The sequence below is a fragment of the Triturus cristatus genome, chromosome 12 (assembly GCF_964204655.1).
Source record: "Triturus cristatus chromosome 12, aTriCri1.1, whole genome shotgun sequence".
Taxonomy (NCBI): Eukaryota; Metazoa; Chordata; class Amphibia; order Caudata; family Salamandridae; genus Triturus; species Triturus cristatus.
The window spans coordinates 794,379,443-794,392,263 of record NC_140595.1 but is presented as its reverse complement, the minus strand read 5'-3'; the positions used below and the strand labels follow the sequence as shown (position 1 = coordinate 794,392,263).

At 45.8% G+C, this 12,821-nt stretch overlaps 1 protein-coding gene across 1 annotated transcript in view; it reads left to right on the top strand.

The window, feature by feature from the left end:
* Window positions 1–12,821, top strand: part of SLC2A4 (solute carrier family 2 member 4) — a 183,343-nt gene that overhangs the window by 135,585 nt on the left and 34,937 nt on the right. The window contains exons 5-9 of the mRNA XM_085638949.1: window positions 810–925; window positions 2,228–2,390; window positions 3,843–4,030; window positions 5,585–5,689; window positions 11,571–11,672. Coding sequence (XP_085495075.1) covers window positions 810–925; window positions 2,228–2,390; window positions 3,843–4,030; window positions 5,585–5,689; window positions 11,571–11,672 — 674 coding nt within the window. The remainder of the gene's footprint in view (window positions 1–809; window positions 926–2,227; window positions 2,391–3,842; window positions 4,031–5,584; window positions 5,690–11,570; window positions 11,673–12,821) is intronic.

Below are 12,821 nucleotides of genomic sequence, written 5' to 3'. Positions count from 1 at the left end.
CATTAGCAAAGTCAAGAGCCCCCAAAGGCGTGATCTATTGGTGTTGCCAATGCTTGCTTTTCTTACTTGCTGGTCTCACTCGTCTCCTCTTCTGCTTCTTCTTGCCTTTCCCCCTGGACTTCCTGCTTGTGTCCATTCGCCTGTTTTTCCTTTTGTCCACACTGGCTCTTAACCTCTTGCATTCTGTTTTCCTCTCGTTCCTACTGCATTTGTCTTTCATTAACTGGTTACCTCGCTTTCTTTTTTGCTTTTATCTTTTCTCGTGTACTTGCTTGTGTTCTCCCTCTCTCAGTCTTATTTTCTTCCTCGCATGCTCTATTTCCTGTTGGGCTGTTGTTGTCTTACTGCCTATCTCTTTCAATTGGGCTGCTGCTTTCTCTTCTCACCAACTCTTCTCACTTTCTCTCAATGTTTCTCTTTAATTTGTAGCTTTAATTTAGCTTTTAGATATCTCTTGTCATCTCTTGCTTCATTTCTCCTAATTTATTGGTTGAGTTCTACATTTGAAGTTCTCTCGTTGTTGTTTTGCTCTCTAACTCTTTATTTTTCATTCATGCTTCTTTTCCACTTCTTTATCTGGCTTTCTTTTGCTCCTTTGTCTGAACCAACCCTTTTCTTTTTTTATTAAGTCCCTTGCATTCAGTGTCTTTGTCTGTCATTCTACTTTCCTTGCCTTCCTTCTTGCTATCATGTGGATTTTAGCCTGTCTAACTCTAGAGTTGTCCATTATCAGAAAGAGCAAACTGAGTGCCAACGACCTGCTTCATTTCACTCACCCAGGACTTGTTCTGCTTTCCTTCCTCTGACAGGCCTGGCCTCCGGATTGGTCCCGATGTACGTGGGGGAGATCGCCCCCACTAGCCTACGGGGGGCCCTGGGGACCCTGCACCAGCTAGCTATTGTCATTGGCATCCTCATAGCTCAGGTATGTCTGTCCACATCACAGCTGTTTATCCCCATCAACAATTGTTGACAAATAGATGCTGCAAAGTCACTTAAACATGCAACGCTGAACCACACGCTTCCATTCCACTGATGTTACTACCACGGCATTGCCTGTGACTGTCACTGTTCCGTAAGTTCCAGGTGCGTCGCAACACAACTGCATTTCTGCGTAGTCAGTAAGGACTGACCTGGCTCACAAACCTTTTTGAAGGAAATCTAAACTTTCTGTCCCGGACTGAGGCCTGACCTAGCTCACTCCGCATGTTCACTTTTTCAATACAGAATTGGGATGAGGACTGAGCTAGCTCACACTCCATGTTTACTTTTTAGATCTCGCCTGAGACAGTGCATGCGCTGTTGCTTGCAAGACATTTCCTAAGTTTAAAGGGGGTTTAGAGCCCGCCTATTGATAACCACTGGTTGACTTCATCGTCACTTTCATTTCTTAGCTTCTCCTTGGTCAGTGCGTGCCAGCTTCACTTCCTCTTCATGTGTTTGTTTCACCCTGGGAGCATAGCCCAACTACTACTTCCTTGCCCAGGGAGTATCCATCTTCTACTCAAGCTTTTGGGTCCAGGCTACTTTTTATTTTTTAGTTGTAGCACTCCATAAGTTTGCATATGCTGGTAGGATGTCTGCCTTCTGGCCTTTTCCCCTCACGCACTCACCCTTCCAGCTCCGCGTTACTGCTTGCCCCTCCCACTCTCTCCGATCCAGTTCCAATTCCATGTTGTTGCTTGCCCTCTCCAACCTCTCGTCCCTTTCAGCGTTCTTGCTTCCCCCTCTGTCCCACTCAGCTGTACTGCTGTACAACATTGCTAAAAAAAACATTCATAAAGTCAATAGCCAATGCAAGTTCCATAAAGTCCTGACCTGGCTCGTACACTTCGTTTACGTTTTCAATGCATCTTGGGCTGAGAGCGGGCCTGGCTCTCACATAAATGTTTCCTGTACTGTCTTGAGGCCTGACTGATGCACCAACCAGGTTTACCTTTTACATGCTGTCCTGGACTGAGAACAGGGCTGGCTCTCACAGCAATGTTTACCTTTCTCATACTGTCCTGGGCTGAGGCCTGGCCAGACTCACACACCATAATTACTTGTTACATACTGTCCTGGGCTGAAGCCCCGGGCTCCCTGACCTGGCTACCACAACATACTTACTTTTCCAACACGTTTCAGGCTGACAGACCTGGTTCACACACCATGTTTCCCTCTTCCATAGTCTCTCTGCCCATAACTGACTTTGCTCACACAGTTTCCTATTTTCTACTTCCTGTAGGTTTTAGGGCTGGAATCAATCCTGGGGACGGCAGAGCTTTGGCCACTGTTGCTCGGCCTGACTGTCATTCCAGCCATGCTCCAAGTCACCCTTCTCCCCTTCTGCCAAGAAAGCCCTCGCTACCTCTACATCATCCGCAACGAAGAAGCGAGGGCAAAAAAAAGTGAGTGCGCGGCTGAATGAAAGGGTGCTTGGGGGAGCATGTCAAATGCAGTGCTTAGTTTGTGAAAAAATAAGGGCCGGGGCCCTTGTCAGGAGGCTGCTGCAGCTTGCACCTCCCTTTCCCCCGCTAGTGCTGCCAGTGACAGTACCAACAGAACTACTATGCAGCACATTTCTCTAAGTGTGATAATTCAGACTATTCCTGGCCCCCGCAGCTATAAGAACGGCTTGGGAGGCAGGTATTGGTCATTTTAAAAGTATTTTGAATGAACAAAAAACTGTTGTTGTGATCGTCTCTAAATTATACAAGCAGCACCACCATGTGGCAGACTATAAGAGCAGGTGTTGACAATTTAGTGCCGGTGCCAAGCACCGGAAACCCCTGGCACAAATTAAGCACTTCTCAAATGTGAAGAGAAAGCTCTCAACTTCAAACCGTGCAAAGGCTGTCACCAACTGGTCTTTCCTGAGAAAGGAAGGACACTTTCAAAATTGTTTTTAAAAACTTCTATGCCCTTCCCATAGTTCGAGAGGAGATTGTAATGTCCACCATGGATTTGTTTACATGAGACAAAGTAGCGTGCCTCGCTTTACAGGAATTTCAGGATGGTGTGACCAAGCGAATATAATCCGACTTAGGCTTTGAAGCCCAACTATCGCCTAAAGAGATACTGATGGGAGTTAAGCTGGAACATGATTGGGGTATCAGACGTTTGCTTTCAATAATAATAGTCTGTGCTCGGCTCTGTATTGCTAGGTCATGGGTTTCTTCTTCCCCTCCAAAGCCAGCTGAGTGGCGGGCTTCTCTCCAGCAAATGTAGGCGTCTGAACTGGCTTTGGCCAAAACTAGAAGTTTCTCCTCCCCTAAAAAATGTATTGAACCTGGGTAGGTTTTAACAAGGATCCTAGATTGCTGATCAAATCAATGTTTATCATTTGATATTTGGTGTAATCATAATGTTTTAATGCAATTTTCTATACCCTAGACCACATCCTAAACCCTGAATGTTGAACTTTGTTTTTTCTCTGTAATTTGGGTGATGCCCCAAAGTTTCCAATCTAAATTTATATGCATTAAACATGTCTGACTTGGAAAATAAAAAAATTATAAAAAATAAAAAGAGGCAAAGCAGTGAATAATCTTATCTAATCGTGTTCCTCAGAACTGGTAGAATGACCCTTTATTTGTAAGAACTTCTTCCTGCGGGTCTGCAGCTTGGTCCACACTTAAGTGGCAGCAAAGGTGGGAAACTGTTCCTTCATGTTATGTGATGGGGTCCTTGGGGTCTTGGAATGGTTAAATCTCCATAGACATGGTCAGTGTTTCAGAAACAGAAAATCCTGCAAACAGAAGAGTTGTACAGATTAGGAGATGGAGTTGAGCGGGTCCCACGGGGGGGAAACAGTTCTATCTCTAGAAAGGAAACAGACCAGTTCTGATTCTACTCCACAGACTTGAAACTCCTGACTGGAAAGGACGATGTGTCTGAGGACCTGGCGGAGATGAAGGAGGAGAAGAGGAGGATGGACATGGTGGCCAAAGTGTCCATCTTAGAGCTGTTCCGCTCCAAGACCTATCGACAGCCAATCATTACGGCAATCATCCTGCAACTTTCACAGCAGCTCTCCGGCATCAATGCTGTAAGGAAAGTTTGAGAAGTGCGATGCTGAGAGAAAAGTGCCTGTGAGCAAGAACTCTAGGACTGGCTTCAGTAGACTGAATCGTAAATTAATTCTGCGTTGGGTCAAATGCATTAAGTTTTGGTAGGCGTTAGTGGGTGATTTCTGTTGGATTTCTTGTCATTTCCTTATTTTGGATTATATGGACTAGTTTTGATTTTTATTCATTGGTCTCCTCTTCTGTTGAGCGTATTTGGTGTCTTGAGTTGGAGCACGTTCATTCCTTGGACTCGGTTTTGGTTGGACGGTGTGGCTTCCATGAGAATTAGATTTAATGCACCATTCTTGACCTGGATTCAAAGGTTTGAATTTTGGGGCTTTTGTGTTGGGTCTAATGGACCTGTTTTGATTTTAATGTCTTACTAATTGGTTGGATTTAGTTGATTTTGGTTTGTGTTATCCTGGTAATTGGTCACAATTGACTTTTTCGACTACTATTAGTTCGATGTCATTGACAACTCTTGTTGGCTTTAATGCATTACTCCTGGGTATTTACCTAAAGATTTAATGAATTGTCTCCTCTGGCCTTGGGTTTAATGGATTACACCTTGGTTGAGTTCAATGGAATGGGTTCATTGCTACTTAGCCTTTTGGGTTTTGTTTTATTGATCCAGTTAAATTTACTGGACAATGCTCGAGTATGTTTACATGAGCGACATGTATGGATTTACAAATTAGCTGCCATTCAGCATGGCGCAATGGATTCATCAAGTAGGACTTACTGAACTAGGCTTGGGCTGGCATTTGTGCAGCACTCTCAAATTGAAATTGATAGCTTACTCTTAGGTTTGAATCAAATAATTGTATTTATTGATTCAGCCCGTTTGGAACAAACTGATTGCCATTTGCCTGTACTTGGTGACTTATGCCAGATGGTGTTTTCAGATTTGTGTTGGGTTAACAGGTGAATTATATATAGATCGATTTTAAAGAAAATTCTAGGGTGGATGGGTTGGTACATTTAATAAATTAATTACTTCTATCTTCCATCTAGAAGATTAATTTGAGAGAATCCACGCCCGGTTTGACATTGCCTAAGCTGTGTCTGACATCTAAGGATGGCTAAGTTGGTGTCACATTGTGATGTGGCTCAGCATACAAGATGTTTTGGGTGAATTGGTAGTCTTGGGGGCACAAAGGGGGTGCACGAAAGAGACAAGGAATTGAGGAATTTGAATTACCATTTAAAATTGCTTTTACTTTAATGCCTCTAGCCATGAAACAATAATATGGTACATACACCCTAAGAAGTTGAAACAGAAGTGTTGCAGAAAGAGGGACACGTGTGTGTGTGTGTGTGTGTTAGTGTGCCATCTCCTAAAAGATGGAAACTCAGGAAATAGAATCCAGAAAATGTAGAAAAGGCAAAGGGAGTGATCAACTTAATAACGGGAGAGATGGCCAGATCCAGAGATGGAACTCCAAAGTCTAACAGGGACATAAATATTCGGTTATTTAACTTGTGAATTACTTCCAATAATTATTTGTCAAGCCTTTTTTATTCTCTTCCCACAGATATTTTATTTTTCCACCAGCATTTTCAGCAAGGCCGGTGTGGAGCAGCCAGCGTACGCCACCATTGGAGCTGGAATTGTTAACACCATATTCACTGTTGTCTCTGTAAGTTTGGAGGTCTCTGCAGGAGTTGTGGGGGGCGCTGTGCTGAGGTTTGGGGTGAGGACTCCTAGCTCAAGGTGGGAGAACTGCTTTAGCAGCTGGGGTTCTGTACTCCACTTGGGCCACTCACATGGTGACTGCAGGTGGGCTTTCGTGACCGCGGTGTTGGAGTTGGGCGGTGGCTGTGCTGGATACAGCGGTCACTGTGGAGTTTGGTGGGTGGTTGCTTGGATATAGAATGTGCTAAGTGTAGTGATATCTCACTTCTAAAAGAGAGAATGGCCCCTCCAGAATTTTCACCTCAGGCTCATAAATTACTTTCCTTCTACTACCACTTTAATGACCTCTGCCACCGACACTTGCCTCTGGAATCCCCAACTATTCAATTTCTCTCCAAAATTCATCCTAATGCTGGACTTTCCACACACATTTAAGTTGTATTTTTCATCGACCCTCGCCTCCACCATATCATCCTCTGCCTCATGTGTTTGATCTAATTTGTTCTCCTTACACCAAACTTTACTTCCCCACAGTCATCCTGCACATAGCCCTTTAATATTCCTTACCCACACGTTCAGTCAGGTAACGTGGACACTGACTGATCTCTTGGCCTAGTGTTGCCCTTGCACAGTAACATGCCCAGTATTGCCAAGTTGATTTTTAATTTATTCTCAGTGCTCCAGGATACATTTTTCTCTCATCTTTGAGTCCAGTTTCCACATCAGTTGAGTCCAGTTCCTCATCGATGGGAGGTCATTCCACCGTTTAAACACCTTTGTTCTTCTTGAACTTTACGTAGAAAGTCTTCTTCATAATTTAAGCAGTCATCATAAGGCAGTGTAAGACTTACCACTAACTAGACACTATACCATTTCAATATGTAATTTATTGCCAACTTCAGAGAAGTTCTCTTCTATTCTCCTCCTATATGGACATTTGGTTGTCCTTGATGGAATACTTGAGGTGGCCATATTCCTAATCCTTGTTATCTTGACTGTAATTTTAAATTACAAAAAGATGATTTCTCACATTAGCACATAGTATGTGGACTTTATGCCTCAAAGCAGCTGTCTTAATCTTTCTTCTACATCTTCTTTCTGAAAAAAGACTCTTTTGCTGCAATCACAAAGTAACTAGAAGCTCAGAAGGCGACTAGTTATCTCACGTAGCTTGCTTCAATCGCACAAAATAACATTCCGCTCATTAATCACCTCAGCCCTGGAATTGGGTGAACTTAAAAGCTTTCAGTCTCTTGAGGAGAAGTAAAAGGGGCAAGCGTCAGCCATGGAAAGTCGGGCGGAAGCACCTAACTTAAAGCTCAGGCCAAGGGCTAGAAAACCTCTCTTGATGGTAAAGCCTTGTGGGCGCATTGGTAGCCCATGAAAGTCTAAGCTATAGCCTCGAAACCTGAGTAAAGGCTAACGTAGGACTCTTGTAAAGGAGCAGTGTTTTTCTCCATGAGTCTCTTAAAGTCTTGAGAGCATGAACGCAACACATGGAAAGTAAGCTATGGACTAGAAAACCTCTCTCAAGACTAATACAGGAATTATAGAGGGGAGCAGAGGTGATTTTGTGACTTTGGTGAAGTTTTGTGGACATATAGGCAAACCCTGGAAGCCTGGCAGAAGGCCTTAAAAACTCCTCTTGGTACTGATGCCGTACTCGAGCCAGTGGTAATATCCTCAGTGACCCAGGTAAAGACTTGTGCCCACAACAATAACCCATGAAAGCCGAAGGTAAGACCTAGAATCCTTGGCAAAGGATAATGAGGCAGTCTATCACTTCCTGATTCGGGTAAACTCACCTGGGCATGTAAGACATCTAAGAAAGCCAAAGCTAATGCCTTCTTCTAAGTAGGACTTGACTGAAGGGAACAGAAGCACTCTGTGTTTCAGGTAGTGTATTTTGGGCATCTCTGAAACCCATGAAGGCTACAAGCAGACAAAGAAGAGGATGCTGTAGTGAGCGGGTTTTACTCACTGTTCGACTTAGCCTGCCCGCTCTATGATATGATATGAGGGGTATTTATAAAGTGCACAGCTACTCATGAAGAGTGTCCTGGCGCTAAAGAACATCCAAACTAGGCTGCTGCTGTCCCCAGGGAGGGGGGAAACTTAAGGTAGGTGTTGGAAGAGCCAGGTTTTTAGCAACTTCCTAAAAGTAAGTAGTTCAGTCACCTGTCTGAGTGTCACCAGCAGGAGGTTCCAGGCTCGGGCGACCTGCACTTGGAAGGAACGACCTCCTATACGGATGCAGGAAAACTTAGGGACAACAGCCAGGTGCAATGAGGATGACCTCAAGGTCCTGCGGGGAACATAGTGTGTGACTCTCCTTCTGAGATAGTGTGCGCCCGTACCCTGAAGTGCCTTAAAGGCCAAGACCAAGGCTTTAAAGCAAATTATTTTCCTCACGGGTAGCCAGTGCAAACCTTTCAGGTGAGGAGAGGTCTGAGTCCTAGGTTTAAGCAGGAGGACCGCCCTTGCTTCCACATTCTGGACCACCTATAATCTATTCAGTAAGTCCTCCTGGAGGCCTAGATAGAGGATTTTAACATAGTCCAACCTTGAGACAATAAGATCTTGGACAAAGGTCTTTCTGTGGGCAAGAGGCAGGATGGGAAGAAACTTCTTGAGCATACGCAGGAGGCCAAAGCAAGATCCTGTGACAGAGTGGATTTGGGCTTTCATGGACAGGGTATCATCCAGCTTGACACCCAGGTTCTTAGCCGTGCCAACGAGACAAGGGGAGGTGACGTGTCTGATGGTCACCATTTCATCCACTCATCCAGAGGTGGAGAGTCAAAGAAAATGACCTCCGATTTCTCTGGGTTACATTTAAGCTGGTTCTCTCTGAGCCATGCGAAAACCCCAGTCAGGCATTGATTGATCTTCTCCTTTGCAAAGGCCTCACCCTTGTCACAGGTGAACAGAAGCTGCGTATCGTCAGCATAGGAGATTATTGTCGCACCGCATGCCTCTGCCAAGGGAGCAAGGGGAGACATATAAAGGTTGAAAAGGGTCGGGCTCACAATTAAGCCCTGAGGGACACCCACCTTCATAGAAGGAATGGGAGCGGAAAAAGGGGGAGACCAGACCTCTTGATATCTGTCCACCAAGAAGGAGGAGAACCATTTAAGAACCGTGCCACCCAGACCGCACTCCTGCAATCTGTGCAGGAGTCGGTCATGTGGCATGGTATCGAAAGCTGCAGAGAGGTCCAGCAGAATCAACAGCGCTTTACCCCCTTTATCCAATTTCTCTTTGATGGACACTGAAACTTCGAGCAGAGCCGTCTCTGTGCTAAAATTAGATCTAAAACCAGAAAAACCAATGTCCTGAGTCACCGTCATATAGTAACGCAAAGAGTAAGTCCACACGGTAGTTTTTTCCACTGTTCTTCTTTGATGCTTTATTCCAAGTCTTATTTATGCGCAGTGGCTATCTGTTTCTTGAGATGAAGAACTGAAGCATATGTTTAAAAGACTTGGCCAACAATTTTGCTGGGCTGGTGTCTGAGGGAGAGCCTGATTTAAGGCCTTTCATAATCTCCAAGGAAGTCTGCATTTGAAGAGGGGGAAACTGAGTTAACAATGGACCCTCCTTATGGGGCTCCAAATGTTAAATATTTGGAGTTCCCGCCCTCGGATGGGTGGTTCTCTGTGAACGAGTCTTGGATGATTCTGATCTTATCATGGAAAAATGAAGCAAGTTGGCTTGTCCATTCTATAGTGGGTGTAAAAGGCTTAGTGGCTGAACGCGGGGAAGAAGGGAAGTCTTTCACAATTTTAAAACTTTCCTTGCTCTTGTTGCCCAATGACTCAATTCTGGACAAAAATAAAAGGTTTTAGGGCCTCATAAATTTTATTATGGTGGACTTTCAAGGCCTGTTTATAGATTGCTTTATCCTCTGCGGTAAAAGTTTTACGCCATACTCTTTCCAGACATTTACAGAGGCTTCTACTCTACCTAAGAGCTTCATTGAACCATGGAGCAGAGATTCTAGCGGCCTTTGAAGAGCAGGTAGACATGGGGGTAAGCGCCTGGGTACGTCGCTGAAGCCAATTCTCCAGGCAGAGAGCATCACTCTCAGGATTGCCACTTAATGAGAGTGGAAGATGTTCTAGCGCTTTGCTCAGAGCTGCTGAAGTTATTCGATGGAGGGGTCTTGATCCATTTTCACTCTGCTTCCCAAGGAATTGAGGACATCTTACCGTCCTACATACCTTAAAACGTATAAGGTAGTGGTCTGACCATACTAAAGGTGAGGGCAAATCTATTTGGAGTTCAGAGTTAGAAAAAATCTGGTTAAGGGTGTGACCCTTATCATAGGTGGGGTGGCAGACATAAGGGGACAGGTTGAAGATGGCAAGGGACCCCGTGACTCCATCAATGAACTGGCCTTGTGCTCTGAGGGTCTGTCTGAATGAATGTTAAAGTCTCCCAGTACCAGGAAGTGCTTATACTTGAGAACTAAGGGTGAAATTGCCTCATTGATGGATTGAAGGAAATTTCCAGCTGGCCCTGGGGGCCTATATATTAAGACTCCAGCCAGGGATTGGTGCGCTGATAATACACAGTGAAAATCTAAACATTGTGCCTCGTCCCAAATCCTTTTTAAAAATGATTGCTAGTCCACCGCCCTTGCCGACAGCACGATCTTTCCTGATAATCTGATAGCCTGAGGGGATGGCCGTAGCAATAGTGGGGTTTGAGGCCTCTTTGAGCCATGTTTCTGCCAGAAACATTATGTCGGGGCTAGACTCCTGTAGTAGCTCAAAAACATGGGGGTTCATGCTTTCTCAAAGAGCGTGTGTTAAGTAAATAGGCTTTATAATTCCGGCCTTGGCTAGTCGGCGAGCCCGTTTTCGAACCCCTTTCCGCATTACCTACCCTCCCAGGGATATTTCCGTTGTTACCAGATGCCACCCAGTTACAATGTGCGCATTTTAGAAAAGCTCTTTTAGTATTCATAGCAGTGTCGATGTGGCAGAGAGATGCCTTACCGATGTTAAGCAGTACGGCTCCGCTGTAAGTTATACGCTGACCGTGATATGCATGAAAACTGGCAGCATGGCCGCCGCCGGCCGCCTCTGGGACGCTGACGGGCGCAGACGGGCTTGCCTTATGCGCGCCAGCCGCGGGCCCGCTGCGTGCGTCCGCTGCACAACCACGCAGGGCCCCTCCTTTTATTCCCTTGTGTTGGACAATTAGAGAGCTCACCCATCAAATGGCACTGCTTCGTATCTGCCGTCGGAACTCAGAACTGAGTTCGAGACCCCACCCTCCCACCACACAGTCAAATCTCTAACTACTTTGCTTGCCAGTTTTGATCTTTAAACTTAAAGTAAAAAGCATCCTGCTTGGGGAGTTACCCGGGTTCTTTAGACAAGCTGTGGGCTGGAATTGTGTTACATAATAATTTTTCTGGCACTACAATTGACTGACTGACTGTGCCACGAAGCCTTGAATTAGTTGGAGAGTCCTTGTACCATTGTATTTAACTTTACTCTACTGTACTTCAATTATTCCAAGTCACTGGCCACTCTAGTATGCAGCTTTCAGAAGATACACCTTAAAGGGTATTTGGAGACTAATTCATATTTGTTTTTAGTAGTCCTTCCTTTCTTGGTTTTAAAACACCCGAATAAAAAACCTAGAAGAAATTAATTTAGGTGTCAGTGGTGGCATTAGGGTCAAAGCAGTCCACACCACTGGAATTCAGTGATGGGAATTGGTTGACGTCTGTCGGAAGATGGGGGACCCTAGACCCGGTGGGCTGAAGACTCGGTGCCGCTGGGGGAGGAGGGGGCCAGGTTTGATTGTCATACTCCTGATAATTGCTCTGAATGGTATGGTGACTCCTGGACCTTTCTGTCTCCTCACAGCTCTTTCTGGTGGAACGGGCTGGCCGTCGGACATTACATCTACTGGGATTGGCTGGGATGAGCGGGTGTGCAGTCCTGATGACCATAGCGCTGGTGTTACTGGTGAGTCACAGAAGATCTCAACTAGCTGGTTGATGAACATTGCCTGGGTCCCAAGCTGTGCCTGACTTCTGTGAGTTGTCTGAGAGCAGCCCCTGGTGGCTTGAATGGGTATCACATGTGAAGGTTATGAACAACCTGTAGTGACTGGGTTGGACACAAGATGGTGCTAGGGTGCAAGTTCTTCTGTAGTGGTGAGGCAAGTCTCACCAGTTCACACAAGATACATCCATTCAGTTAGTCACATTTATGTTCCAGGAGGAAATAGTAAGATGTAGGTAGGACAACAGGAGACACCACCAGTAGGAAGCTTGCATTTGCTCAGCCTCCGGACCCCAGCTGACTCACACAGGCAACATCCTACTCAGGCATTATCATACTGCAGGGTGAGCACTAACAAATAACACACAGCACAGATGTAATAAATGGTGCATGAGCAGAAGCTGCTGGATGAGCTGGGAGGCACTTGCGATGAAACGTGAGCTAATCTCATGCCCTCTTCTCAGGCCCGATCCCTGTTCATCCTCACTAAGGCCTGATCCCAAACCCTCTTCATCCTCCCTAAGACTCAATCCCAAACCCTCTTCACCCTCACTAAGGCCCGATCCCTATTCATCCTCACTAAGGCCCAATCCCAAACCCTCTTCACCCTCACTAAGGCCTGATCCCCAAACCCTCTTCATCCTCCCTAATGCCCGATCCCAAACCCTCTTCACCCTCACTAAGGCCCGATCCCAAACCCTCTTCATCCTCCCTAAGTCCCGATCTCAAACCCTCTTCACCCTCACTAAGGCCCGATCCCAAACCCTCTTCATCCTCCCTAAGGCCCGATCCCAAACCCTCTTCACCCTCACTAAGGCCCGATCCCAAACCCTCTTCATCCTCCCTAAGGCCCGATCCCAAACCCTCTTCACCCTCCCTAAAGCCCGATCCCAAACCCTCTTCACCCTCCCTTAGGCCCGATCCCTATGCATCCTCACTAAGGCCTGATCCTAAACCCTCTTCACCCTCACTAAGGCCCGATCCCAAACTCTCTTCAACCTCACAAAGGCCCGATCCCAAGCCCTCTTCATCCTCACTAAGGCCCAACCACAGGCCCTTTTCATCCTCACTCAGGCCCCTTCCCTCTCTGCACCGCCCCCTCTTCCCTGC